Source organism: Muntiacus reevesi, chromosome 1, assembly GCF_963930625.1.
Source record: "Muntiacus reevesi chromosome 1, mMunRee1.1, whole genome shotgun sequence".
Lineage (NCBI taxonomy): Eukaryota > Metazoa > Chordata > Mammalia > Artiodactyla > Cervidae > Muntiacus > Muntiacus reevesi.
In genome coordinates, this window is record NC_089249.1 from 58,173,176 (window position 1) to 58,200,767 (window position 27,592).

The 27,592-nt window shown below is 53.8% G+C and overlaps 1 protein-coding gene across 1 annotated transcript; it reads left to right on the forward strand.

The window, feature by feature from the left end:
* The first annotated feature begins 1,630 nt into the window (after nucleotides 1-1,630).
* LOC136169968 (1-acylglycerol-3-phosphate O-acyltransferase Pnpla3-like) lies at nucleotides 1,631-27,549 on the forward strand. Its single transcript, XM_065938346.1, has 11 exons — nucleotides 1,631-1,817; nucleotides 5,003-5,235; nucleotides 6,625-6,690; nucleotides 7,583-7,792; nucleotides 9,328-9,388; nucleotides 10,794-11,012; nucleotides 12,899-13,031; nucleotides 15,232-15,336; nucleotides 16,860-16,948; nucleotides 24,021-24,041; nucleotides 27,386-27,549. Exons 1-11 carry the CDS (start codon nucleotides 1,631-1,633, stop codon nucleotides 27,547-27,549), a joined length of 1,488 nt encoding a protein of 495 aa, XP_065794418.1.
* Nucleotides 27,550-27,592: the final 43 nt, after the last annotated feature.

The window sequence follows — 27,592 nt, forward strand, 5'->3', positions numbered from 1 at the left end:
TCGCGTTGGACCTCCATCAGTGAAGCGTCTGTGTGAGGTCGCTGTGGGTCCAAGTGGTCACTCGGGGCTGCAGCTCCCACATCCCCGGGTCTGGTCCATAGAGGCGAGACAGAATGCCTCACCCTGGGGGTCTGCAGTCCCTGAAGTAGCCCAGCCTCAGCCTCTGCCCAGATCCTGGCACAGTCCTCCCCCATACCTCCAGGCACAGGCTCAGCTGGAACACGGGATGTCTCAGACTTGGGAAACTCTGTGGGTGGGGGTCATGCATAACCAATGTGGTCAGGCCACAGGTGACATTCGGAATCCTGGCAGCGTCTCCACCAGTGGTTTTACAGATGCGGATTACAGAGAAGGGGAGGTCCGATCCCAAGGCCCACACTCTGCAGCCCACGTGGGCTTGGTGGAGGGGGCAGAGGCGTTTCTGTCCACAAAACAGGGGGTGGGATGGCCCAGTAGCCTGGTTGCTGGCTGTGCAACTCTGGGCAAGAGCCTAAGCTGCCTTTGCGGGCTGCTGGGGAAATTCTCTGTGCAGTGCCGTCCCAGAGTCCATGGGGATCCCAGGCACTTCCTAAGGGCCCGAGCCTCCAAACCCCAAACCCTGCACCGCCCACGCCACCCCCCAAGCACCTGTTATGTACAATTTTGACTTAGAAGTGAAGTTTTGAAAGGGACCTTGGTGTGATTATCATTCAATGAAAAATCTCCACCATTTGCCATGGACCGAAGACATCATGCAAAAACTTGCAGGAAGTCAAAGACGTGAAATTCTATTTAGATGCTGGTGCCTACTGCAAGCTTGCTTCCTCCTGTAAAAACTCTGCAAGCTTGCTTCCTCCTGTGGAAAGGTAAATGAATACACTGTCAGAAGGATATTAAGAACCTAAGTGGCGGACGCCCTCGGTGGCTCAGTGGATAAGAATCTGCCCGCTAGCACAGGCCACAGGAGTTCTATCCCTGGTTCAGGAAGATTCCACCTGCTTCGGAGAAACTAAGCCCCAGGACCCCAACTACTGAAGCTCACCGTCCTAAAAGTCCACGCGCTGCGGCTCCTGAGCCTAAGTGTTGCAACTGCTGAAGCCCGTGTGCCTGGGGCCTGCGCTCGGGGAGAAGAGAAGGCACTTGAAGAAGAACCCATGCACTGCAGTGAAGAGGAGGTCCCCTGGCGCAGAAAAGAAGACACAGGGCTACCGAAATTTAAAAAAAAAAAAAAAAAAAAAAAAAAATTTAAAAATTTAAACTAAGAACGTTAAGTAGGCAGCTGTAAAGTTCTAACTGGTTTAAGGGATGAAAAGAAACCGGCAAGGGGGCTCTCCTTCGCCACTGCCTACGGAGCTGCAGGAACCTCCCTCTCCACCCTCACCTGGCCCAGGTCTTTAGCTCTCCATCCTCTCCCAGATCCAGACCCCTTCCAGTCTTCCGCCTCCGGGGAGGGCGGGGTGGCCGCGCTGCCCGCATTGGGCCGCCGGAGGCTCACTCGTGTGGTCCGAGCGGGGCGGGGCCGGGGCCGGTGACGTCGCGCCGGGGATAACCCGGGCTGCGGCGCCCAGACCCGGCGGAGAGCCAGGGTGGGCGCCAGACGGAGCCGAGGCGCGATCCGACCCCGGCCCCGCCGCCCCAAGCTGCCGCCGCTATGTACGACCCTGAGCGCGGCTGGAGCCTGTCCTTCGCCGGCTGCGGCTTCCTGGGCTTCTACTACGTCGGGGTGACCAGCTGCCTGAGCGAGCGCGCCCCGCACCTCCTTCGCCACGCGCGCAAGTTCTTCGGCGCCTCGGCGGGCGCGCTGCACTGCGCCTTCTACCTCGCCGGGATCCCGCTCGGTAGGTCCCGGGCTCCGCGCCGTGATGGGGCGTGCGCTGGGAGCCGGGGCTGGAAGCGGGCCCTGCGCGGCTAAACCCGGGCTCTCCCGCGAAACAGTTGCGTCCTCCACTGCATCTTTTTCGCCCGCTGCCGGGGAGCCCTGGAAGCGGGGCGTGGAAACCTGGAGCGCATCCTCGCCTCACCTACCTTCTGGCGCCCAGTCTTGGAGGAAGCCCCCCACCCCACTCCGAGACTAGAGCCAGGTGGTCTAAGCGACGGGGAGGAGGGGGCATGACGGATCCGGGGAGCGGAATTCCCATTTGCCCTAAGTGCGGCCAGGTGGGAGGTTTGGGGCTGTGTCCCAGGCAGGGGTGGGTACCTTCTTCTCTCTGGGGACTCCAGGGGCTTAGACACCCCCCTCCCCGCCGCCCCCCGGGGCCTTTGAACTCCGCCCAGCCCTGGGGCGGGAGGGGGGCGCCTGGGTGCCTCTCAGGTAGAAGGCAGCTAGCTGGTTTGGGGTGAAACGGTGTTGAGGAGGGATGTTTTGGGGAGAGGAGAGGAATTAAGAAAGCTGTCTCCTCTCCTCCTTTCCTGGTGCTTGAGACCCTTTGGGGGACTGGGCGTTCGCATCCCATCTTCCCACCACCTCCCATCTTCCCACCACCTCCCTGCACTGCGCCCTGGAAACAGGTCCTGGGTGTTTCAGTCTTGTCCTAGTGAAGGTCTCCGTCCACGTGGAAACCGGAGGGAGGGGAGGGCCGAGGCTGGTGGCCAGCGGGCCTGAATGACTAGGGTCTGGCGTCCTTGGCCTGCGGTTTTGGCCAGGGAGCAGAGCCTGGAGCGAGTGCGGCTGTTGGCGCCCACACAAGGCGATAGAGCTTCTTTCCACTGGCCCCCTGGCCCCTGCTTTTCTGGGCTTCCTCAACCGTTCACTTTGTGCTCTACGCGGGGACGGCTGTGTTGGCACCGCCAGCAGGCAGTGACCGTCCCTGGAGGCCAGGAATCACTTGCCAATACTCACAGCCCTGCCATTGGCCAGGATCAGTGAGCAGACCCTGGACTGATCGCGAGGTGGGGATTGGGAGAGGCCATGCTGGCAGCCGTCTCCATGGAGAGGGAGAGGGGCAAAGAGCAGGAAATGTGACCTCGGGGGCGACTAGACTGGACACACGGGCAGTCTGCACAGCTGGACCTGAGCTGTGATAAAAGCCAACCCTTGTGTCTCGGCTTGTGACCTGGAGACATCCAGACGGTCAAATGTTTCATTGGTTCAAATGCACAGACCCCAGCCCAGGAAGTCAGCCGACTCCAGCCTAGAGGGGGCTCACCCGTAGAGGACAGGTGCAGCGGGGGGCTGGGCTTGCAGGGGGAGGCTCGGGACCACCAAGTCCCCCGAAAGGGTCTGGAGGTTTTGGCAAGAACTGCTCCCCAGAGTCTAAGAGCCCCGGTTTCCTGCTTTAACTGCCCGTTTGACGTTGGGGAGCTCCGGGGAGCACTCCCAGGGCCTGTGGCTTGGGCAGATTTCCTGAGCGCAGCTCTGAACCAGGGCTGACCTGGAAGGAGAGCCAGAACCAAGCAGCTCTGTGCAATCATGGGCCTTCTGTCTGGGCTCAAAGGGGTCACATATGCAGGGAGAGCCCAGTGGGGTCAGAGGTGGGTCAGGGCCTGCTGGCGTGTCCGGGCCCTCTGCACCCCCACATCTGTGGACGGCCGGGGCTCAGGCTGGGACAGGGGTAGCCCTGCCTGCCAGGGTAGTGCAGACCTCCAGAGGGGACCAGGCCAGTGAGTGAGGTCAGATGGAGCGGGAATGGGCCCCGTGTCCGCTAGATGGCTTGACAGTTGTAGCATTAGAGGTTGAAAGTGTCCTTGGTGGCTCATGCGGTAAAGAATCTGCCTGCACTGCAGGACACCCAGGTTCGATCCCTGGGTGGGGAAGATCCCCTGGAGGAGGGCATGACAACCCACTCCAGTATTCTTGCCTGGAGAATCCCCATGGACAGAGGAGCCTGGCGGGCTATGGTCCACAGGGCTGAGTGACTCTTTCCCTTTCCAGAGGTTAAAAGTTAAGTCTAGGGACTTCCTTGGTGGTCCAGTAGCTACGACTCCATGCTCCCAATGCAGGGGACCCGGGTTCCATCCCTGGTTGGGGAACTAGATCCCACATGTCACAAGGAAGTGTTCTCATGCTGCAACCGGGAATTTGCATGCTGCAATGGAAGTGCTAGGCTGCCACAATGAAGGTCAAAGATCCCGTGTGCCGCAACTAAGACCTGGTGCAAACAAATAAATAAGAAAATATGTTTTTATGTTATTCTTAAATAAATAAGAAAATATGAGGTGCTTCCTCTGGGTTGACCGTGTACAGATTTTAGTGTACCTAACCTTTTCTGTCTCCAAAATGTAGGTGAGTGTTGTCCCATGTTAAAAACATACTGTGTGAGGCTCAGAAGCAGTGATGTAACGTGTTTAAGTTGCTCAGCTGGTAAGCAGTAGAGACAGGATTCAAACTCAGGTCCCAGCCTGCACTTGCCATGTGCTCCCTGCAGGGTTAGGTCCATCCATGCTCAAGCTCTGATGCTGTGGGTTCCCGGCATCTGGCCTTGATGCAGGGATGAAGACGAAGAGAGGGCTCCCTGGGCCCCTGGAAGCCCGTTTCTCTGGCCTGGGTGGGTCAAGAATGGCTCTGTAAATCTTATATTTCCTAGTTGTTGTGGTTCAGTCGCTAAATTGTGTCTGACTCTTTGTGACCCCATGGACTGCAGCACACCAGGCTTCCCCGCCCTTCAGTATCTCCCCGAATTTTCTCAAATTCATGTCCATTGAATCACATGGAAGAAGTAAAAGACATCAGTGAAATGTGTTTTATTGATCCCGGTATAGCCAAAATATTACCATTTTCACATCTAATCAATACAAGACATCATCTGTGAGAGAGTCAACGTTTCTGTTGTTATTGTCGTTCTAAGCCCTTGCGATCCGGTGTGTCTTTTTCCCATCAGTGTGGACTAACCACATCTCAGGCTCAGGAACCACCGGCCGGATCAGGCAGCCCGGGCTCAGACAAAGGGGAGGGTCGGCAACTTCCCTGCCAGCAGGTTCCTGGTCCCACCACAAAGCAATTCCCGCCTCCAGGGTGGTACGTTGCTTTGCATATTTCTCTCTCCACCCCCATGACTCCCTTCTCCCCACTTCACCCCGCACCCAGAGCAGAGATTGCAGATCCTCATGGACCTCGTCCGGAGCGCCAGGAGCCGGAACTTGGGGATCCTCCACCCAGCCTTCAGCTTGAGCGAGTACATCCGAGACGGTCTCCACAGACACCTCCCTGACAACGTCCACCAGCTTCTCTCTGGCAAGATTGCCATCTCACTTACCAGAGTGTCCGACGGAGAAAACGTGCTGGTGTCGGATTTTCATTGCAAAGATGAAGTCGTGGACGTAAGCGGTTTGTTTATCTGGGTACTGTCTAGTCAGAAGGGCCATTTCCTTTTGGAAGCAACACAGGGAGGGGCTGTTGTAGGCCAGTCGGCCCCAGTTTTTACTTAAGATGCAAGAGAACCTGGTTGCCCGTGATGCTGGTTGGCTTCACTGTACCAGAGTGATGTCAACTGTGTGCCTCCAGCGGTCCGGTCCAGAGCACGTGCAACCCTGGGGTGTCCCAGATGGTGTCAGCTTCGGACAGTGTCTCCCCCTCCTTGCCGACTTGGATCAGAAGCTCCTGCTCCGGGGCCTTATGTGTGTGGCCCTGCTCCCAACGATGCCTGTTCCTTAATGAGGACCTGTCCACTGAAGCCCCCCAAGGGTGGGAGCGTGTCTTGGTTAATTCTGTCCTCTGGTTCTAGCACAGAGAAGATCATCGATGATATCAAAATACCATTTGGTTTGGCTCATGTCTTTTGTGAGAATGCCTTGGGCGTCATTTCACTTAACACGGGTCCGTACGAGCAAGCTGCCTGGCGTATATAACCAGCTGCTTCTCAGCAGCCAGTGTCATCTTCCACTTAACCTTGTTTCCAGGAGCATTTTCTAGGCACCCAGCACCTGTGCATTCCCACAGGAGCTCTTTTCTCTCATTGCACCAGTGTTACATCATGCTTAATGCTCGCTGGCGCGGTGAGACGCAGAGCATGGTCCCTGGGCGACCAGCAGCAGCAGTATCTCCTTGGGGGGCGATTTAGAACTGCAGGCTCTCAGGCCCCGCCTCCAACTTGCTTCATCAGAATCTTAGGGGTAGGGCCCCGAGTCTGTGGTTGGCCAAGCTTTCCAGGCGATTCTGATGAATGTCAGTAATTGCAAAGCCCTGATCTAATCTCTTTTCCAGGCAATCAGCTAGTCAGCAACTAGTTGGTCCTGTCTGTGATGGCCCAGTGGGACTCTCGTGGGCAGCAGAGACAGGAAGTTTAAGTCTGAAGTTAACATTTGGTCCTTGGGCTTCCCAGGTGGTGCAGTGGTAGAAAACCTGCCTGTGTTGCAAATAGATGCAGGAGATGCAGGTTCGATCCCTGGGTCAGGAAGATCCCCTGGAGGAGGAAACGGCACTCTGGTCTGGCATTCTTGCCTGGAAAACCCCATAGACGGAGGACCCTGGCAGGCTAGAGTCCATCAGGGTCACAGAGAGTCAGATGGGACTGGGCAGGCAGGCATGCTGAAATAGTAAGTGTGTGGGCGGGCTCATTTTCATTCAACCATTTAGTAAAGCAGCGACTCTGCCAACAGCGCTGTCAGGCTTATTGCTCTCCTTGCTTGTAGAAGGCTTGTAAGGCCCAGGGAGTAAACGGCTGCCTGCTCTGGGCTGTGCTGTGGTTTCACCCTCTTCTGTCTTCTCAGGCCTTGTATTGTTCCTGCTACATCCCTGTCGTCTTTGGCTTGATCCCCCCTTCCTTCAGAGGCGTGGTAAGTCCACTTTAAAACTGTGTTCCTGGGAATTCCCTGGTGGTCCAGTGGTTAGGAGTCTGCACTTTCACTGCCAGGGGCCTGGGTCCATCCCTGGTCCAGGAAATAAGATCCCATAAGCATCTTTGAAAAAACAAGGAAGACAAGGCAGTGGGTTCAGGCACCCTGGGCCCCTGAGACCTGTCCCTAAATGAAGAAAGCCTTTTGCCTTACAGTCCATGGGGTCGTAAAGAGTTGGACAGAACAGAGTGACTGAACGCTTCCCATGGAATATAGGAAAATGGATTCTCACAGTACTTACCCCAAGTGCACCTTACCTGTGGGATAAGATGCCATTTTGTAAGAGCTCAAGTCACAGGTTCACCACATCATTTCAATCTCCTTGGCTGGTCCTCATTGCCCAGGTGTGGGCAGAAAGTCAGGACCACAGGTTAAGTGTCTTGTCCGAGATTGCTCCAGCAGCTGGGGGCCTCTGGAATTGAACCCATGACATCTGTCTCCCTTTCAGCCTGATCTACATCACACTCTGCCCTGAGTGCACACAGCGCCCCTAGTGGGTGCAAGTTACATGGACTCGCCGGGGGGCGCTCAGGGCTGGGCCCAGCGGCGTGGGCCAGACACCAGCCTGGCGTGCCCCTGGACCTGGCACTGCTCTGCTGCAGTGCTCACCACACAACAGCATGTGGCAGTCCTGAGTGCCAGCCTGCAGCCTGGCCTGGCACAGAAAGGCTCACTCGGGGTTTGCTGCGAGTTGCTCCAAGCTCCCTGTTCTCTCACTAGGTCTGCCTGCGGCTCTGAGAAGTCTCTGTCCCTAATCTGAAACACACAGAAAACTCCAGCCCAGAGCTCCTGACAGTGTGTGCTTTTTTTATTTTTCCTTCTCCCTTAAAAGCGATATGTGGATGGAGGAATAAGTGATAACTTACCCTTCATTGATTCCAAAACAACCATCACTGTGTCCCCCTTCTATGGGGAGAGCGACATCTGCCCCAGAGTCAAGTCCACGTTCTTACTTCACGAAGGCTTCACGAAGCTCAACATGCACTTCTGCACAGAGAACCTCTACCTGATGTTCCAGTCGCTCTTCCCCCCGGATGTCAAGGTGAGGGGGGCTCTGAGTTCTGGGGGTGCTGCTCTCCCCTTTGCATCCCTCTTTGCCAGGGGACCCAGCAGCTCTTCAGGCTTTCCTGATGGCTCACTGGGTAAAGAATCTGCCTGCGATGGAGGAGACGCGGGAGATGTGGGTTCAGTCCCTGAGTCGGGGGAAGGAAATGGGAAGCCACTCCAGTATTCTTGCCTGAAACATCCCAGGGACAGAGGAGCCTGACCCAAAGAGTCACAGAGTGGGACCCGAATGAGCAGAGCAGCAGCTGTCCTCCACACAACTAACTAACTAACTAACTAGTTCCCCACGACTAACTAACCAGTGGGAACAAACCCTGTCCTGGAAAAGGGACTCAGCCCAGTGCTGCCTCCTGCTGGTCACCATAATCCCCCGGGGATTCTGAAAGGGAGGGCTGGGGGTCGCCACTGAGATCCCACTTCCAGGGGCTATGGCTTAAGTATCCACAGCCTGAATCCATCTGCCAGTGCACGAGATGCAAGAGACTCAGGTTGGGTCCCTGGGTTGGGAAGATCCCCTGGAGGAGGAAATGGCAAGCCACTCCAGTATTCTCGCCTGGGAAATCCCATGGACGGAGGAGGCTGGCGGGCTACCGTCCGTGGGGTTGGCAAAGAGCCGGTCCCGACGTCACAGCACACCACAGCCTCGGCAGGAGGCTGACGTTTTTTTAATTATCTCAACGATTCTCTTTTTAAATTAATTAATTAATTTGGCTACACTGGGTCTTAGTTGTGGCACAAGATCTAGTTCCCCGACCAGAGATTGAAACCCCCTGCCTTGGGAGAGCAGAGCCTGAGCCACTGGACGACCAGGTGAGTCCCCCAGTGACTACTGGCAGCCATGGTCAGGAATTACACTGCGTGTGGTGGCTTAATCTCCCCACCCCCAGCTCTGCCTTGAGACCTGTAGGATCTTAAGGGATTGAAATTGGGTTCTTGGCAGTGAAAGCGTGGAGTCTTAACTGCTGGACCACACGGGAAATTCCCCGTTTAATCTTTTCTTGGTTGTCACTATAGTGTGGTGGACCTCACCACCCTAAGGCAGTAAGAAAGTTGGTAGAATCTGCACAGTGACAGCTCTCTGGGGAGAAAGAGGCCATGCCATATGGCATACCTGGCGGCGTGTGCTCACAGGTGGAGAGAAGGCTGGGCCACAGCATCGGGTGTCCGTGTGGTTTGAGTGCAGAGGAGGCAGCCCAATGTCCCATGACAAGCAGATCAGGCCCCACTATTTGTGAGGATGGAGGCTTGTCCAGGGATCAAAGGAGACCAGAAGAACCAGCTCCCGTCATACTGGGGCGCCAGCCTGGGCTGTGCACGGAGCGGCTGTCGTTCGAGCTGAGTCCTGCCAGGAAGCGGGGCTGCCTTCTCCAGGGAGCACAGAGCCCCGTCCACACATGGCATCGCTCGGAGCTCAGAGGATTCTGGCTCTGTGCCTGCCATCTTCAGGTGATGCTGAAAGGAGTGGCTCATGGTGACTCTGCCTGCGGTTAACTCCATGTGGTTTGTTCACAGGTGCTTGGAGAGCTGTGCCTTCAAGGATATTTAGATGCACTCAGGTTCTTGGAGAAGAATGGTGTGTATGGTGGAGGTGACAGCCGTGCCCTTTGAGCCAGCTTTCTGTTCACATTCTTGGTCACCAGGGGAACCGTGTTGGATCCACCACCCAACGCTCAGCACATTCACCTGCCATCTGGCTCGGCCCTGAGAGATAGGAAATCGTTGCCCCCATTTTACAGATGGGGAGATGGAGGCAGCCATGGCCCGCATTCCGGGGAGCAGAGCTGGGATCAGCCCTGCTGACCCTGCAGAGGTCATAGCCCCAGGGTTCCTCTCCCTCTGAAGTGTCCCTGTCTGCCAACCGAAGGCAGCTCCTTTCTTTTTCATTCCTGCTTGAACAATTGTGAACCTTCAGTTTGATGAGGAAGGGAGAGAAACGGTTTCTGGGTCCCAGGTGAAGCCGTCAGGAGAGCTGCCTCCAGCCAGGTGTGGGCTGCATCCACCGGCCCAGCTGTGTTCTGGGGAAAGCTCCTGGCTAGTCTGGGCTGGGGAACTTGGGTTCTTCAAATGTTAGTGTGGAACCAACTATTAGTTATGCCTCGGTCAACCTGGCTTCCTTGGGGTTCACTAGAGGATGCATGGGGGCAAGGCAGGTGTTCCCTGGAAACAGATTCTCTGAAACATTCCTAAGAGAGAATACGTCTCCAGAGGCTGCGTTGTGTGTCTGTCAGAGGCTGGAGAGATTCAAGGGAGTCGAAGTGGGAGGTGTAGCTTGGGAGTGAGGCGGGGGGCATGCAGGGACAGCCCCTGGGCTTTTAACCCCGAGGTTGGAAGTGAGAGGTGAGCCAGGGGAGGCGTGGGCATCCAAGTCTACCCGTCCCACCATCCCCACCCAGCGTGAGAGCAGGAACCACCCACTGGGATCGGCCCCTGAGCCCTGGCACCCAGCACAGACTCCCCGACCTGTGGCTTCTTTCCGAGGTCGCGTGATGGAAGGGTGCCATCGTTGACGTCAGACCTGGGTTCGAATCTCGCTCTGACGAGTGTCGGCTCTGTGACTTTAGGCAAATCGCTTCACCTCTCTGGGCTTCTGATTCCTCAGCACTCAGCTGGGAGCAGTTGCGTGGATGTTGCAGGGTCTGGAACACTGGGCTTCACCAGTGGTTCAGTTGTTATAAACCAGTTATCATCCTTCCCTCTGAACCTCGTGAATCCACATGTGGCTCTAGAGCCCACAGGCTGGTGAGTGACCGAGCCAGCAGCCCGCCTCCTCCATCCAGCTTCAAAGGCCCACACTGCGCTTTCCCTGTTAGGGAAAAGGAGGTGGAGCAGGGTGGATCCCAGCCTGATTATTGCCAGGTGGATCCCCGCCGTGTGCTAACAACAGGCCTGTCAGCTTCCCTCTAACGGGGTGGGCACGGCGAGTAGGGACCCTGCTGCCCGAAATCGCCTGATGGGTTTTGTTTCCGTGCCCTTCGCAGGCATCTGTGACAGGCTCCATCTGTGCCTGAGTGCGTCCCCGGCAGAGGCGGAGCCGGAGGCGGAGTCAGAGGCGGAGCCGAAGAGCCTGGAGCCTTTTCTGGGCGTGGCCACCTGGGAGGCGTGGCCTGAGCGAGAGGAGCTGCTGGAACACTTGCGCCTCGGCGTGCTCTCCTGGGACAAGAGTGTCCTGGAGACCCTGGCGCCCAAGCTCACCATGGGTACTGGCTCTGGGGGTGGGGAGAGGGCGCACAGAGGAGGCGGTGGTCGGGAACCCTTTCAGAGCGGGAAGGGCGGCTTCCCCGAGAGCTGTGGAGGAAAGGCAAGCCCCTGCTTGGGAAGAAACAGGGCAGAGTGACCAGCCCAGGTTGGTGGGCCCCCCGCCTCCCCGCATGGACCGCCCATCCCCCTGAGTCCTTGCTCTGTCTCCCTTCCCATGCAGTCATGGCCAGAGGAAAACAAGCTCCAGCTGAGTTTGTATTTTATTTGTTTATTTAACACCAAAGACATTTTATACTGGGGCAGAACCGATTAACAGTGTCGGGATAGTTTCAGGTGAGCAGTGAAGGAACTCAGCCATACAGGTATCCACTCTCCCCCAAACCCTCCTCCCATCCAGGCTGGCACATAGCATTGCAGCTGGGTTTGTTTGTTTGTTTGTTTGTTTGCTTGAATTTATTTTCGGTTGCACTGGGTTTTCCTTCCATCTGGTCAAAGCTGTGGGTTTTCCAGCAGTCATGTATGAATGTGAGAGTTGGACTATAAAGAAAGCCGAGCACTGAAGCATTGATGCTTTTGAACTGTGATGCTGGAGAAGACTCTTGAGAGTCTCTTGGACTGCAAGGAGATCCAACCAGTCCATCCTGAAGGAGATCAGTCCTGAATATTCACTGGAAGGACTGAGGCTGAAGCTGAAACTCCAATACTTTGGCCACCTGATGCAAAAAACTGACTCATCGCAAAAGACCCTGATGCTGGGAAAGATTGGGGGCAGGAGGAGAAGGGGGCAACAGAGGATGAGATGGTTGGATGGCATCACCGATTCGATGGACATGGGTTTGAGCAAGCTCCAGGAGATACTGAATGACAGAGAGGTCTGGCATGCTACAGACTTCAGACACGACTGAGCCACTGAACAGCAGCAAAGATGAAAGGGATGCTGTTTCTTGCCCCAGGCACTAATGCCCTAGGAGTTGCAGTATCCAACAGCTGCTCCGGTTATTGTGATCTGAGGCATCGTGAGGTCATCACAAAGGGAAAATAGAAGGCTAGGGGTTCCGGGTGGAAGAGTGGAATCCAACTGCAAATGCAAAGAAAGGGTCATGAAGCCTGGGCTGGGGAGATTTGAGATGTTTGTGTCCGCCTCCAAAAGTAATTTAAAGTGAAGTGGGGTTTCCATTCTGGAAGACTCAATGCAGTGACTAAGACTCAATGCAGCGGGCCCAGTTTCAATCCCTGGCCCAGGAACTGGATCCCACATGCCACAACTAAGACTCAGCACAGCCAAATAAATTCAATAAATAAATTTAAAAGTAAAGTAGTAATGAAAGCTGCTCAGTTGTGTCCAGCTCTTTGGGACACTGTGGATTGTCCCCCAGGAGACTCCTCTGTCCATGAGATTCTCCAGGCGAGAATACTGGAGTGGGCTGCCATTCTCTTCTCCAGGGAGTCAGTTAAACAGAAACTCTTTCAAAGGGACCCTGTGTCCTGTTGGTGATCCAAGGGCTGTGTAGGCACATCCCACATCTGATCTCATTTGTGATAGCTTCTGATTCCTTCCCTGGTGACTCAGATGGTGAAGGACCCACCTGCAATGTGGGAGACCTGGGTTCGATGCCTGGGTTGGGAAGATCCCCTGGGGAAGGGAACAGCTGCCCATTCCAGTATTCTGGCCTGGAGAATGCCATGAACAGAGGAGCCTGGCGGGCTACAGTCCACGGGGTCACAAAGAGTGGGACACGACTGAGAAACGTTCACTTTCACTTTTTCACTTTCTGATGCATAGCTGCCAAGATTGTAGGATGTATAGACATTGCAGGCACCAGCTGGGGAAGGTGGTTTGGTTTTTACGCTGGTGGGAAACAGACCTCCGACTTGTGTTTTTCAGCACTGAGGAAGGCAATGAGAAACCGAGATGGGTACATAAACAAGATTTTTAGCTTCTTACCAATTAAGATCATGTCCTATGTGATGCTGCCCTGCACGCTGCCCGTGGAGTCTGCCATCGCTGTGGTCCAGAGGTGAACACTTCCAGGCTTTGTGGCTTCCTCTCAGGGCTGGGGGTAGGGTGAGGATTCAGCCCAGAGCCTGGCTCCTTACACATCCGGGTGGAGCTCACAGGCTGAGTGGAATACCCTGGAAAGGCGCCTGGTTGGCGAGCACCTGGCCACCCTGCCGCCTAGGTTTGTCACTTCTTGCAGGTCTATGTTTTTGGGAAGGAGGGGGATTATTCCTGGTGTGTCAGAAGGTCCTGAGGCCTTCCCTGTGTGGCTGCTAGGTTCCAGGCCATTTGTTTTCCCTCCGCTTCTTCAGATTTTCTTTAGTGTTTATTTACTTTATAGCGACATAGTCAGCATGTCTTTCAGTCTGTCTTTTTAAAAGTCCCAAAGTGAAAGTGAAGGTCGCTCAGTCATGCCCGACTCTTTGCGACCCCGTGGATTATACAGTCCATGTAATTCCCCAGGCCAAGAATATTGGAGTGGGGAGCCTTTCCCTTCTCCAGGGGATCTTCCCAACCCAGGGATCAAACCGGGGTTTCCTGCATTGCAGGCAGATTCTTTACCAGGTGAACCACAGGGAAAGCCCAGGAATCCTGGACTGGGTAGCCTATCCCTTCTCCAGCAGATCTTCCCGACCCAGGAATAGAAGCAGAGTCTCCTGCATTGCAAACAGATTCTTTACCAGCTGAGCTATGAGAGAAGCCCTTAAAAGTCCCAGCCGTCCTTCAAACTCCAGCTCAGTTCTCTGGGTCTGCTGGACCTCCCAGATCAGTCCCCACCCTACCAGTCGGCCAGCTGCCTTGCCCTGGAAGGAGGGCTGGCTGCTCTGGCATATTTTTTCCTTCCTTTTGTTTTAAAAAAAATAGTTTGATAACTTCTTTTGTGTATTTGTTGTGGTTGTGCTTGGTTTTCAGACCAAGAAGCCCGCGGGCGTCTCATTTTGTGGCAAGTGGGCTTAGTTGCCCTGTGGCATCTGTGATTTTAGTCCCCTGACCATCAAACCCTCGTCCCCTGCAGTGGAGGGCAGGTTCTTTACCACGGCACCACCAGGGAAGTCCCTTGACATTTCTTTTAAAAAAATTTTTTTTAACATCAAAAACATTTTGCACTGGGCAATAGTCAATTAACAATGTTGTGACAGTTTCGGGTGAACACTGAAGGAACGCAGCCATAGGAATACCCGTATCCATTCTCCCCCAAACCCCCTCCCAACCAGGCTGGACAGAACATTGAGTGGAGTTCCACGTGCTATATAGTAGGTCTTTCTTTCTTCTTTTTTTTTTAAGTGCAGGTGACCCAGATTTGATCCCTGGGTTGGGAAGGTCCCCTGGAGAAAGGAATGGCAACCCACTCCAGTATTCTTGCTTGGAGAACCCCCGGGACAGAGGTTCCAGTCCATGGGGCTGCAAAGAGTCGGACATGACTGAGCAGCTAACACTTTCAGAAAACGTTTCTGTATTTTTGGCCGTGCTGAGTCTTCATTGCCGCTTGGGCTTTTCTCTAGTTGCGCTGAGGGCTGCTCTCTAGTTGCAGTGCATGACTTCTCATTGCAGTGACTTCCCTTGTTGCCGAGCACCGGCTCCAGGGCACGTGGCCTTCAGTAGTTGCGTCTCCAGGGCTCGAGAGCACAGGCTCAGGAGCTGTGGTGCACGGGCTTGGTTGCTCTGCGGCGGGGGTGTCCCCCTGGAGCAGGGCTCGAGCTCATGCCTCCTGCATTGGCAGGCGGGTCTACCAGTGATCCGTCGGGGCAGTCCTCTGCTGGCATTTCTTAAAGCCCGAGACACGGGGTCCTTTTCGTGTCTGGGGTGTTGGAGGCCTGGAGGGCAGAGGTCAGGCCTCCTTGGCAGCTTCCTCTGTGGGCGCGCATGTGGCCGAGCACCTTCCATGTGGGTGCAGGGGTGGTGTTTCAACCAGAAGATGCTGTGTGTCAGGGTCCACGCTGCCCCGGAGGAGCGGGGTCTTGGAAGACCCAGGCCTTTCATCTCCATGTAAGTCCCTTGAGCTCTCCTGAATCCAAAGTGGCGTCATTTCACTTTAGGGCTTTTAGGTGGGCTTGCCTTGCGGAATTTATCAGCTTGGGGTTAGAAGTGACCCTGGCCGTTTACCTGGATGATGATACTGTCGTCAGATGTCTGCCTTCGGCTGGGGTTTCTTCTTGTCTTTGTTGTGGCTTGTCTTCACTGGCATACGAGGTGTGTGTCTCTGTGTTTCCTTCCTGCAGACTGGTGACGTGGCTTCCAGACATGCCCAGTGACATCCAGTGGCTGTGCTGGGCCACCTCCCACGTGTGTTCTCAGGCCATGGTGCATCTGTTCCCTGCTTCCAGGTAGGTGATTTGGCTGTGGGTCTGGGGGTCCCCCAGGCACCCTCTCATCTGCTCAGGCCTCACGCGCCATCCTAGGAATGTCATTGGGCCCTGGAGAGGTGGTGGGGAGCATGTCCCCTGGTCCAGAGGCCCTGCATTACGGGAGGCAGCTGAGCCCATCAGCGGTCCCAGTGCACCTGCTGGGAGCTAGTGACCAAGACTCAGCTGCAGAGGGTGTGCTGACGCCCGGGGAGGTGTGTCCGCGGAGCGTCATTTTTTTTAATAGTTATTTATTTAGCTGGGCCAGGTCCTAGTTTCAGCACGTGGGATCTTGAGTTGTGGCATGTGGGGTCTAGTTCCCTGGCCATGGATCAAACTCCGGCCCCCTGCACTGGGATGACGGAGTCTTAGCTACTGGACCGCCAGGGAAGTCCCCCACTGAGCCCGTCCTGATGGCAGAGAGGAGAGAGCTGGCTGATGGAGCAGGGGCGGGGCCCAAGGACAGGTAGCATTGGTTTGCCTAAAGGGAGTGGCTCTGGGTACCTGTAGCCCCGGGAGGGGGTGGGGCAGGGAGAGGGGGCAGGGCCCCTTTCAGTGTGTGGTTGTGCGTGTGTGTGTGTTGTCATTGGAGGCGGGGCGGGGGGGCTGCTGCCTGTTAATGCAGATTCCCGTCTGACCTCAGACGCCCTGAATCCCGGTCTCTTGGGTTAGAACCCGGCCATCTGCATCGTTAACATGGCCCATGTACTAATGCTTCCTGAATTCTGAAAACTAATGAGCAATAAGGGCCTGGTTCCAGTTGACTCTGGATTTTGTCCTGAAAGTCGTGGACCTTGGCTTTCTCCCCTGTTCCCTGGGGTGATCCTCTTCTCATTCGGTGTCAGTGAGGCTTTGGGGAGCCCCCGGCTCAGTCCTGAAACGTGGCAGGTGCTCGGGAGAGAGTCCTGCAGTGTTTCTATTAACAGACATGGAAGGTTTGAAGTAGGAATGGAGGGGTCTGGCTTGTGCTGGGAAAAAGACAGTAGTGGCCTTGCGGAGGCCAGATCCCCAGAAATGGCAGCAGTATTGGCCCAGCGAGGGGAAGGGCTTGCTCTCCAGGAAAACTGGAGAGGACTCATGAGGACTCAGGAGGACTGAGTGCTGTTCGTAGGCTCCAGGCCAGAAGGAAGATAGCAGTTTTGAGGCCTTGCTGAGCTCCAGGCTGGTTGGCAGGCAGGAGCAGAGGGCGGGGGGTTGGCGGTGTGGCTGCAGAGAGCCACCCTGGTGGGTGAGCTGGTGGGTGTGGGGGTGACCGATGGGCTCCTCCTGGCCTGTGCATGTCCAGTGGGGGGTGTCCGGGTGGCTGGGAGGGCCACAGGTTTGGAGGCCTGGGATGGTGTGATGTCAGCCCAGCACGGGGATGGGGGACCCGAAGCGATGGACTCGGGCTGGGCCACCCTGCAGACCCCAGGTCGTGTGACAGCGTCCCCCCTCCCGTATCCCCACTCATCTGCAGACCAGAGTGGCAGGTCGGTGGCTGAGTCAGAATTCTTCGTTTGTTTCAGATCCCAAATCCCAGCAAGCAGCCAACGGCCTTCCTCCACAAACCAGAACACCGTGGGCACCGCCAGGCTCCCTGCTCCTCCGTGGACCCACAGAGGCCAGAGCTGACATCTGTGATGTGCGCAGAATGACCTCCGTGCTGAGTTTGTAGTGTCCTGAAACCAAAGGCAATCTTTCTGTCTTACAAAAAGCTAGGAAGTGACTGTTGGTGTGTGCAGTGGGTGCGGAGCTCAAGGATACCCAGGATATAAGTCTCGAAGTATTGGGGAACATTGCGGCGGAGGGCTGGGCTGCCGTTTGTGCGCTCTCGGTGGTTGTGGGGGAGGACGGTGGTCCCATCTCTCCATACAGGAAGCAGTAAGTGTGGGGCGAGGCGGGCTGCCATCCTCCCAAGGACATCCCTGGTTAGGGGGGACATTATGAGGTGGTAACCCACTTGTGCTCTGGTACATCTTTCTGAACTATTCCAAATATTTGGTGGAGTTATATTAAACATAACTCTCGTCAAGCACTGAGAGAGGGCATCAGAGGGCAGACAGACTGAAACGACAATCACAGACAACTAGCCAATCTGATCACAGGACCACAGCCTTGTCTAACTCAATGAAACTAAGACATGCCGTGTGCGGCCACCCAAGACAGATGAGTGGAGAGGTCTGATGGAATGTGGTCCACTGGAGAAGGGAATGGCAAACCACTTCAGTATTCTTGCCTTGAGAACCCCATGAACAGCATGAAAAGAAAAAAAAGATAGGACCCTGAAAGAGGAAATCCCCAGGTCGGTAGGAGCCCAATATGCTACTGGAGTTCAGTGGAGAAATAACTCCAGAAAGAATGAAGGGATGGAGCCAAAGCAAAAACAACACCCAGTTGTGGATGGGACTGGTGATAGAAGCAAGGTCCGATGCTGGAAACAGCAATATTGCATAGGAACCTGGAATGTTAGGTCCATGAATCAAGGCAAACTGGAAGTGGTCAAACAGGAGATGGCAGAGTGAACATCGACATTCTAGGAATCAGTGAACTAAGATGGACTATAATGGCTGAATTTAACTCAGATGACCATTATATATCTACTACTATGGGCGGGAATCCCTTAGAAGAAATGGAATAGCCATCATGGTCAACAAAAGAGTCCAAAATGCAGTACATGGATGCAATCTCAAAAATGACAGAATGATCTCTGTTCGTTTCCAAGGCAAACCATTCAATATCACGGTAATGCAAGCCTATGCCTCGACCAGTAACGCTGAAGAAGCTAAAGTTGAACTGTTCTGTAAAGACCTACAAGACCTTCTAGATCTAATACCCAAAAAAGATGTCCTTTTCATTATAGGGGACTGGAATGCCAAAGTAGGAAGTCAAGAAACACCTGGAGTAACAGGCAAATTTGGCCTTGGAGTACAGAATGAAGCAGGGCAAAGGCTCATAGAGTTCTGCCAAGAGAACGCGCTGGTCATAACAATCACCCTCTTCCAACGACACAAGAGAATACTCTACACGTGAACATCACCAGATGGTCGACACCGAAATCAGACTGATTATATTCTTTGCAGCCAAAGATGGAGACGCTGTATACAGTTAGGAAAAACAAGACTGGGAGCTGACTGTGGCTCAGAACATGAACTCCTTATTGCAAAATTCAGAGTGAAATTGAAGAAAGTGAAGAAAACGACTAGACCATTCAGGTATGACCTAAATCAAATCCCTTATGACTATACAGTGGAAGTGAGAAATAGATTTAAGGGACTAAATCTGATAGACAGAGTGCCTGATGAACTATGAACGGAGGTTTGTGTCATTGTACAGGAGACAGGAATCAAGACCATCCCCAAGAAAAAGAAATGCGAAAAAGCAAAATGGCTGTCTGAGGAGGCCTTACAAATAGCTGTGGAAAGAAGAAAAGTGAAAAGCAAAGGAGAAAAGGAGAGACATACCCATTTGAATGCAGAGTTCCAAAGAATAGGAAGGAGAGATAAGAAAGCCTTCCTCAGTGATCAATGCAAAGAAATAGAGGAAAACAATAGAATGGGAAAGACTAGAGATTTCTTCAAGAAAATTAGAGATACCAAGGGAATATTTTATGGGAAGATGGGCTCAATAAAGGACAGAATTGGTACCGACCTAACAGAAGCAAAAGATATTAAGAAGAGGTGGCAATAATACACAGAAGAACTGTATCAAAAAAGATCTTAACGGCCCAGATAATCACAATGGTGTGATCACTCACCTAGAGCCAGACATCCTGGAATGTGAAGTCAAGTGGGCCTTAGGAAGCATCGATATGAACAAAGCTAGTGGTGGTGATGAAATTCCAGTTGAGCTATTTCAAATCCTGAAAGATGATACTGTGAAAGTGCTGCACTCAATATGCCAGTAAATATGGAAAACTCAGCAGTGGCTGCAGGACTGAAAAAGGTCAGTTTTCATTCCAATCCCAAAGAAAGGCAATGCCAAAAATGCTCAATCTACCACACCATTGCACTCATATCACACGCTAGTAAATTAATGCTCAAAATTCTCCAAGCTAGGCTTCAGCAATACATGAACCATGAACTTCCAGATGTTCAAGCTGGTTTTAGAAAAGGCACAAGAACCAGAGATCAAATTGCCAACATCCGCTGGATCATCAAAAAAGCAGGAGAGTTCCAGGAAAACATCTATTTCTGCTTTATTGACTATGCCAAAGGCTTTCACTGTGTGGATCACAATGAACTGTGGAAAGTTCTGAAAATGATGGGGATACCAGACCATCTGACCTGCCTCTTGAGAAACCTGTATGCAGGTCAGGAATCAACAGTTAGAACTGGACATGGAATAACAGACTGGTTCCAAATAGGAAAAGGAATACGTCAAGGCTATATATTGTCACCCTACTTATTTAACTTATATGCAGAGTACATCATAAGAAACGCTGAACTGGAGGAAGAACAAGCTGGAATCAAGATTGCTGGGCGAAATATAAATAACCTCGGGTATGCAGATGATACCACCCTTACGGCAGAAAGTGAAGAAGAACTAGAGCCTCTTGATCAAAGTGAAAGAGGAGAGTGAAAAAGTTGGCTTAAAGCTCAACATTCAGAAAACTAAGATCATGGCATCCAGTCCCATCACTTCATGGGAAATAGATGGGGAAACAGTGGCTGATTTTATTTTTCTGGGCTCCAAAATCACTGCAGATGGTGACTGCAGCCATGAAATTCAAAGATGCTTACTCCTTGGAAGGAAAGTTATAACCAACCTAGACAGCATATTAAAAAGCAGAGACATTACTTTGTCAACAAAGGTCTGTCTAGTCAAGGCTATGGTTTTCCCAGTGGTCATGTAAGGATGGGAGAGTTGGATTATAAAGAAATCTGAGCACTGAAGAATTGATGCTTTTGAACTGTGGTGTTGGAGAAGACTCTTGAGAGTCCCTTGGACTGCAAGGAGATCCAACCAGTCCATCCTAAAGGAGATCAGTCCTGGGTGTTCATTGGAAGGAATGATATTGAAGCTGAAACTCCAGTACTTTGGCCACCTGATGTGAAGAGCTGACTCATTGGAAGAGATCCTGATGCTGGGAAAGATGGAGGGCAGGAGAAGAAGGGGACGACAGAGGATGAGATGACTGGATGGCATCACTGACTCGATGGACATGGGTTTGGGTGGACTCCAGGAGTTGGTGATGGACAGAGAGGCCTGGTGTGCTGCGGTTCATGGGGTTGCAAAGAGTCGGACATGACTGAGCGACTGAACTGAGCTGAACTGATATTAAACATAAAGGAATCTTAATATCTGTTGAATTATCTGTTATGAGAATCAGTAAAATATTCAGAGAAGAAGCCTTGAAAATAAAAATCCAGTGCATAAAATAGTCACCCTGGCATGCCCCTCCCTGCCCCGAGCGCTAATGGAGATGACCCGGAGGCAGGTCTCTCTAGGGTGGTATCTGTTGGCAGGCACAGATTACATGGGCCCGCTGCACATATAACATGACCCAGGGTGCAATCTGTGTGTGTGTTTTCCTTATTTATGCACTTGAGGATACCAAAAAGGAAAGGAGCAATAAGCTCAGGTCCTACTTGTGGGCCTGAAAAGCCGCAGCTCTCACCCACACCGTGTAGGTGTCCTGAAGCCGAAGAACCAGCAGGGCCAGACAGAGCTGCACCGTGAGGGGAGTGGCAGGGGCTGCCTGTGAAAACACGGGGTCGGCTTGCAGTGCCGGGAGTGCACCGGGGGGCTCCTGGTGGCCCCTCGCGTTTCCGGGGCACTTCCCGAGTGAGGCAGGGCTGCGTGGAGGGCTCTCTGGCCACCTGGGCACGGGACCAAGCGCTGTCCCCTTGCTGAGCTGACCCGGGCTCCTGGTGGCGCCCTCCCACACCTTCCCCGAGCCCCGTGCTCCGGGTCCCTGTGGCCTTCTCTGCCAGAACCGAGGCACGGGTCTAAACACATGCAACCCCACCTTAGCAGTATTTTATAATAACCAAGATACTTCCATTTAGGTAGCATTCTCTACGCTGGTTCTGCCGTCATTGTAAGGAAAGAGATGTGTTAGGATAGGATGACATGGGACTGACTTTGTATTTGTGATTATTCCACCTTCTTACCATGAGCACGTGTATTATTAATTTTTTTCAAATGTGCACCAAGAGTAGGAAGTGTATTACTTTTTCTTAGGAATATCCAGGGGTCTGCCTCACTGGTGCTTTACATGCGACCCCGTCTCCTCCTCATTGGTTGACCCCAGCTCACCCCCCCTGACATCGTCTCCGCCCCCCAGGACCTCACCTTTCTAGCACTGCGGGTTTCTCATCAGCGTGTGAAACACCCTCAAGTTTCTCCCACCCTGTCAATGTTGATGACCCCTTGATACGCTGGGATGCTCCCGCCTCAGGAGTCTCTGTGTAGAGTGGAGAGTGAAAGGCTGTTTGCCCGGTTACTGATGTGGTTACCATGATGCCGTTCCCAGTAATTACATTTTATATTGAATTTCTGCGTTCATCAGGAAATAATTCATAATAAATGTGATTGTTCAACTGCTTCCCCTCGTCTCTGCATCCTTCGCGCTGTGCTGCCTTTCTTGCCTCACGGCCAAGCTCCTTTAAAGTCCTCTGCTAACTCCCATCCCCATCCCTACGCGGGTTCCCAGGTCCGCTGCCCCAGATGGGCTCGGCCAGGCCAGGTGGCCTCCACGTGCTCTGTCCTGGACAATGAGGCCCAGACCCTCCTTCCTGGACCCCACCTCCCTCTGGGACCCCGAGTTCCCTACTGCACACTGGGTATCTGGCGCTTCCCCGGGGCCTGGACGTGCCGCCCTGCGGAGAGCATCCAGCCACCCCTGGGGAGGCCTCGCTCACTCTGAGGGCTCCCCACTCTCTGGTCCAGGGGAGGGCCCACCTGACATCCCCAACCTGCCCCTGGCTGCCTCCCTCACACCCTCCCCCAGGGCAGGGCTCAGCTCTATCATCGGAGCCAGGACCCGGCAGCACCTTGAGTCCCCGCCTTCTCCCCCAGCTGGTCCCTGTCCTGCCCGCCACCTCCACTTCCATTTCAGGCCCCTGGAAGCCAGTCCCTCTTGGCAGCCCGCCCCTGCCCTGGGCTGTGGCAACAACTTCCGGGCAGCGGCTGGTGGCCTGAACTCTGCCTCAGGCCATTCTTGGGCCCAGAATCGGTCAAGTCACCTCCCACCCGACCTGAGGAAGCTGCCTTCCCCACAATGCCCCCGCCCCGGGCATCCCGCCAGGTCCTCCGCCTCCTGCTGGCACCTGTGTTCCTTCCTCTCAGCTGCTCACCTTCACTCCTCCGGTGGCAGGAGCTGGGGAGACGGGATGGAGGCGAGGCCCTCACCTCAGGGCACCCCAAACTAAGAGCAGGGGTCACCTCTGCGGGGATCTGTGAAGACCCAGCGTGCCTTCCTCATGGCCTCTGAAACTCGGGGTTTGACTTTGTCAAGGGAAGCAGTGTGGTCACTAACGTGTATTTAGGTCAGCCCTTCGTAAACCAAGTTTTCCGGAACGCTGATGTCCTTGCAGATGGGACTAGGGACTTTTATCAGTTAAGATTAATGGTGTTATGCTCCCAAAAGTTTCATTTCTCAGGGTGCGTGCCCTTTGGAGCCGGGCGGCCCCGCCTGAACCTTTCCCTGCCTCTGGACCCAGGGTCGGGATGGGCGGTGGGGGAGGAACACAGCGCGTAAAGGTGTCCATCCGGGTGTCACCTTCCCTTCTGCCCACCACTCGTTGACCACAGCAAGTCACATGGACGGGGTCATGGAAACGCAAGTCTACCTTTTGCTCGGAAGAGGAAGAGCAGAAATTCTGGTGAACAGGGCCACTGAAAGCCTCAAACCCCCCCAGTCTTTATGGCAGAGTAGATAACCCAGGAAATACTGGGCTGAAGAAGTCCAATCAGGTGTATGCAGTACAGGCTGTCTCAGTCTTTGAAATGTTAATACACGGGGAATGCCCTGGCAGTCCAGTGGTCATGACCCCGGGCTTCTACTTCAGGGGGCAGAGCAGGGGGAAGGACTTGATCCCTGGATAGGAACTAAGGTCCTGCACGTCAGAAGGCGTGACCAAAAAAAAAAAAAAAGTGTACATCGTGTCCGTCAGAGAGGGCAGAGCTGTGACTTTATGTTCAACACGTCCTCAGCCACTCTGGCCCTTGTACACAATAGGCTCTCAGATTATTTGGCTCAGGACTTGCATTGCAATCTGCAGGTCAAAGTCATGGCTTCTCTTTGAGAGGAGGCTTCCTAAGGGAATAACAAGGAAATGCAGGAAGGAAGCTTAGTTTGTTCAGCGTTCACAGTGAGCCAGGCCCCATGCTCTCTCTCCTTAAATCCTCACTGCACCATTATCCTTTAGGAACTGCTATCTTCATTTTGTCCTGGAGAAAACTGAGGTTCAGGCAGCAGGAGGATGAATTTTAAATAAGTGTCCAGCTTGTGTGACTCGTGCTTAAAATTTGCTCCTTCTCCTAGATTATCTTTGGAAAACTGTGTCCAAGTTTTCACACATCACAATCTTCTGTGTCTGAGCTGGGGAGCAGTAAGACCCTCAAAGCCTCACTTTGGTGGCCAGAGGCAGGTGTCCGGGGCCTAAGGGGCCGGGCCTGTGGGCACTGAGCCGAGGGCCCTCAAGGTCTTGCCCGGTAACAACCCTGCACAGCCTGTTTTATGTGCTCCCCCACTTCTTTTACGGGTCAGGAGGCTTCTGAGTCATCTACTTCACCCCCGTCCCGATATCCTGGGATTTGCGGGCATCACTGAGAGGCTGCTAAGAGCCAGTGGCGGGGACATGTCATACTGGGTCCATCTTGGATATAGTGTAAGTTGCTTAGTTTTTCTGCATCCGTTTCATCCTTATAAAAGCTCCCCTTCCTGTGACGGTTAACTGTGTGTGTGTGTGTGTGTGCGCTCACATGGTCTCTCTCTAGGCCTGGTTTCAGGCTGTGTGTGTGTGAACACGTGCATGCACGCACATCTCTCTCTCTCTAGGCATGGTTTCAGGCTGTGTGTGTGTGTGTGTGCGCGTGTGCACGTGGTCTCTCTTAGGCCTGGTTGCAGGTTGTGTGTGTGTGAACACGTGCATGTGCCCATGTGCTCTCTCTGTCTCTAGCCTGCTTGCAGGCTCTGTGTGTGTGTGTGTGTGTGTTCACCCACGCGCATGTGTTCTCTCCCTCTAGGCCTGGTTTCAGGCTGCAGGTTGTGTGTGTGTGAACACGTGCATGTGCCCATGTGCTCTCTCTGTCTCTAGCCTGCTTGCAGGCTGTGTGTGTGTGTGTGTGTGTGTGTGTGTGTGTGTGTGTGTGTGTGTTCACCCATGCGCATGTGTTCTCTCCCTCTAGGCCTGGTTTCAGGCTCTGTGCAGGCGCACAGGCTCTTTCTCTCTAGGCCAGGCACACCTTTACACCTACTAACTAACCTTATGAGGTGGCTACCATCACCACCCTCACTTCAGCAAAGGGGGAACTGACCCAGAGAGGTACAGGCCCTGCCTAAGTCCACACAGCTTAGCAGTGACAAAATCATGGCTGAAACCCAACCAGCCGGTCTGTCCATAAAGCCAGCTCTCATAGCCATTAAAGGGGAGCTAACCTGGTTGTGATCTGCCAAGGCGTGATCCAAATTGGCCTAAAAGAGTGCAAAAGCCCAGGACCCATTACTTCCCAGTGTGAAATAGAAAACAATTAAAACAAAATCTTCTGTTTTTGGTCCTTAGCAATCTCCTCTCTCTTTTAGAGTGGAGAAAAGTAACCCTTCAAGAGGGTGTGACTTGCCAGGGGTCAACAGCTAACTTATAGCCCAGTTCTTATAGCTCGCCCTCTCTTCAATGCATGCCCAGACCCAGAAGTCTCCGCGCCAGACCTGGCCCTGCACACCCTTCCCCTTTACACGGGAGGCCGTCTTGCCTGCCTGTGTCCCGGCCCCGCATCCTCGTCCCGCACCTCTCGCAGATGCTCTGTTGCCGCCACTGCTCTGATTCCTCCTCCCCCTTGCTGAGCACCTCTTCCCCCCAATTCTGGCCAAGTTCCTTATAAGCAGGTGAGTAGCCCAAGTCTTCAGAGACTTTAGGAATAAGTGATGAAGTCAGACACAGACATAAAGCTTTTTAGAATGTTCCTGTTTAATCACTAAGTCGTGTCCGACTCTTACAACCCCACGGTCTTGCCTGGAGAATCCCAGGGACGGGGGTGCCTGGTGGGCTGCCATCTAAGGGGTCGCACAGACTCGGACACAACTAAAGTGACTTAGCAGCAGCAGCAGCAGCAGGGCCAGTAGGCCGCCAGGCTCCTCTGTCATGGGATTTCCCAGGCAAGAATACTGCAGTGGATTGCCATTTCCTTCTTCAGGGCATCTTCCCCACCCAGGGACTGAACACGCACTGCAGGCAGATTCTTTACTGTGGGGTTCTTGAACATAATGGGTAAAAGAATTATGTAGCCCACTTTAAAAAATTCAGATCTCCAGGTTCTACTTGGCGGAGGCTGGTTCAGTAGATCAGGGCTGAGGCCCCAGGAATGTGCATTTTTAATATAAGCAGTGTCTTTCTGTCTGCTGTAGCCTAGGGTGGGAGAGCAGTAATTCGGGAAATATTAACTGAGTCCCTGCACCACGCCAGGCACCGTGCAGCCTCTGGCCTCATGGAGGGAAGGACTGGGCCCCGCCTCCAGGCACCAGGCCAGCTCAGAAAACAGATGACTAGGTCAACTGGCAAGGAACGCAGTGCGGGAAGGGGGGCCTGGGAGGGGCTAACGTCTGTCTCTTCCCAGGCAAGAAGGGGAATATGGACTTAATATTTACCCCAAGAGAGCAACAGAATTAAGGTACTGCTACTTAAATGGGAAAGGGTGTCAGGGTCTCTGGGAAGGGGTAGAAATGTGAGACCACAGAATACTGAAAATCCTTCTCTTGTTCTGTCTCCTTTCTCTCACTGCATTTATCACCGTGTGCGATTACTTATTATATGCTGTCATTTGAGACAGGAAGCTGTTTCCACCACCAAAATGAAGCCCCCTGTTGCAGGGAGAAGTCAATTCTGACTCCACCTTGAAACTGTTCCACTTGCTTTCTGCTGTTTTTGTTATTACAATCATACCTAATAGCCTGCCACAGAGAATTCTGCCCCTCTGCCTGTTAAGCTAAAGTGCCCTTGTGCATAACCCTGTCCCCCTGGAGATGGCAGAAAGAAAGGAGTTAACCCATTTCCCCGCCTGAGACTTACCATTTTAGAAGATATTTCCAAGATTAATGGCCTTTATTTTAATAGGTCTCCTCACCTCAGATCATCTCGGATCCATAAAAGAACCTGGCATCCAAGACCCCTACAAGATGGGTTACTTTGAGACATCAGTCTGCCCTCTTCTCAGTCAGCCAGCTTTCCGAATAAAGTCAGACTCCTGGCCTCATTTCCTCCTCTCCCCAGATTCGCTGCCTATCCTACCAGGATCAGAGCGAGCTTAGACTCATAACCACCAGAGTTGTCTTGTTTTCCAATGTGAATGGTCCCCACGTCAGCCCCTGGATAACACTCTCGACATTCAATGCAGTTGAAAGAATAGTGGCCATTGACTCGTGGCTCACTCAGCGCCCTGCCCTGTGCCTGGTGCTTTTATACGCTCGTGTGAAAGCCTTGTAATCCATCCCTGTCAAGCAGGTAGGACGTCACCTTCATTCTGTCAAGGAGGAGCCTGAGCCCTGGGATCTTCAGTGACCTGAAGGGTCCATGTGGCCAGAGGGAGAGTTGCAGAGCGCCAATCCGGATTTGTGAGGCTCCGCAGGCAGGAGCGGGGGAAGCCACAGCTGCAGCCAGGCGTGGAGAGCCGCGGCGTCTCGTCAGGTGCGGGGACAAGCGCGGCACCGCAGAGCCAAGGACATGGGACACGCGTTTGAGCAAACTCCGAGTAGATGGCGATGGAAAGAGAGGCCTGGCCATTGGGTCGCAAACAGTCTGACACGATTGAGCGGCTTAACTGAACTAAACACGAGGTTTAAGGGAAAGACATGAGGCCCCACGCGCTCACCAGCTGGTGTACTGTCCCCCAGGGGCAAATCCGGGGCGCCTACCCCCAGAGCCCCTCACGGACACCCGCCATCCACGCGCCACCTCAGAGCGCTACCTAACGCGCGGCGCTGGGGCCGTCTCCAGGTCGCAGGGCTTCCGGGAGTCCGCGTGTACATCCGGGTTACGGACGCCTATGAACCAATGAGCGGAAACACCGTTAGCCAAGGGGCGGGTCGAGGGCGGGACAT

Excerpts from the sequence above, each read along its gene's own strand:
- LOC136169968 (XM_065938346.1), top strand. The coding sequence starts at position 1,631 with ATGTACGACCCTGAGCGCGGCTGGAGCCTGTCCTTCGCCGGCTGCGGC. Across the intron at positions 1,818-5,002 it reads CCTCGCCGGGATCCCGCTCG|AGCAGAGATTGCAGATCCTC; the intron begins GTAGGTCCCGGG and ends CCCCGCACCCAG. Across the intron at positions 9,389-10,793 it reads CAGGTTCTTGGAGAAGAATG|GCATCTGTGACAGGCTCCAT; the intron begins GTGTGTATGGTG and ends TGCCCTTCGCAG.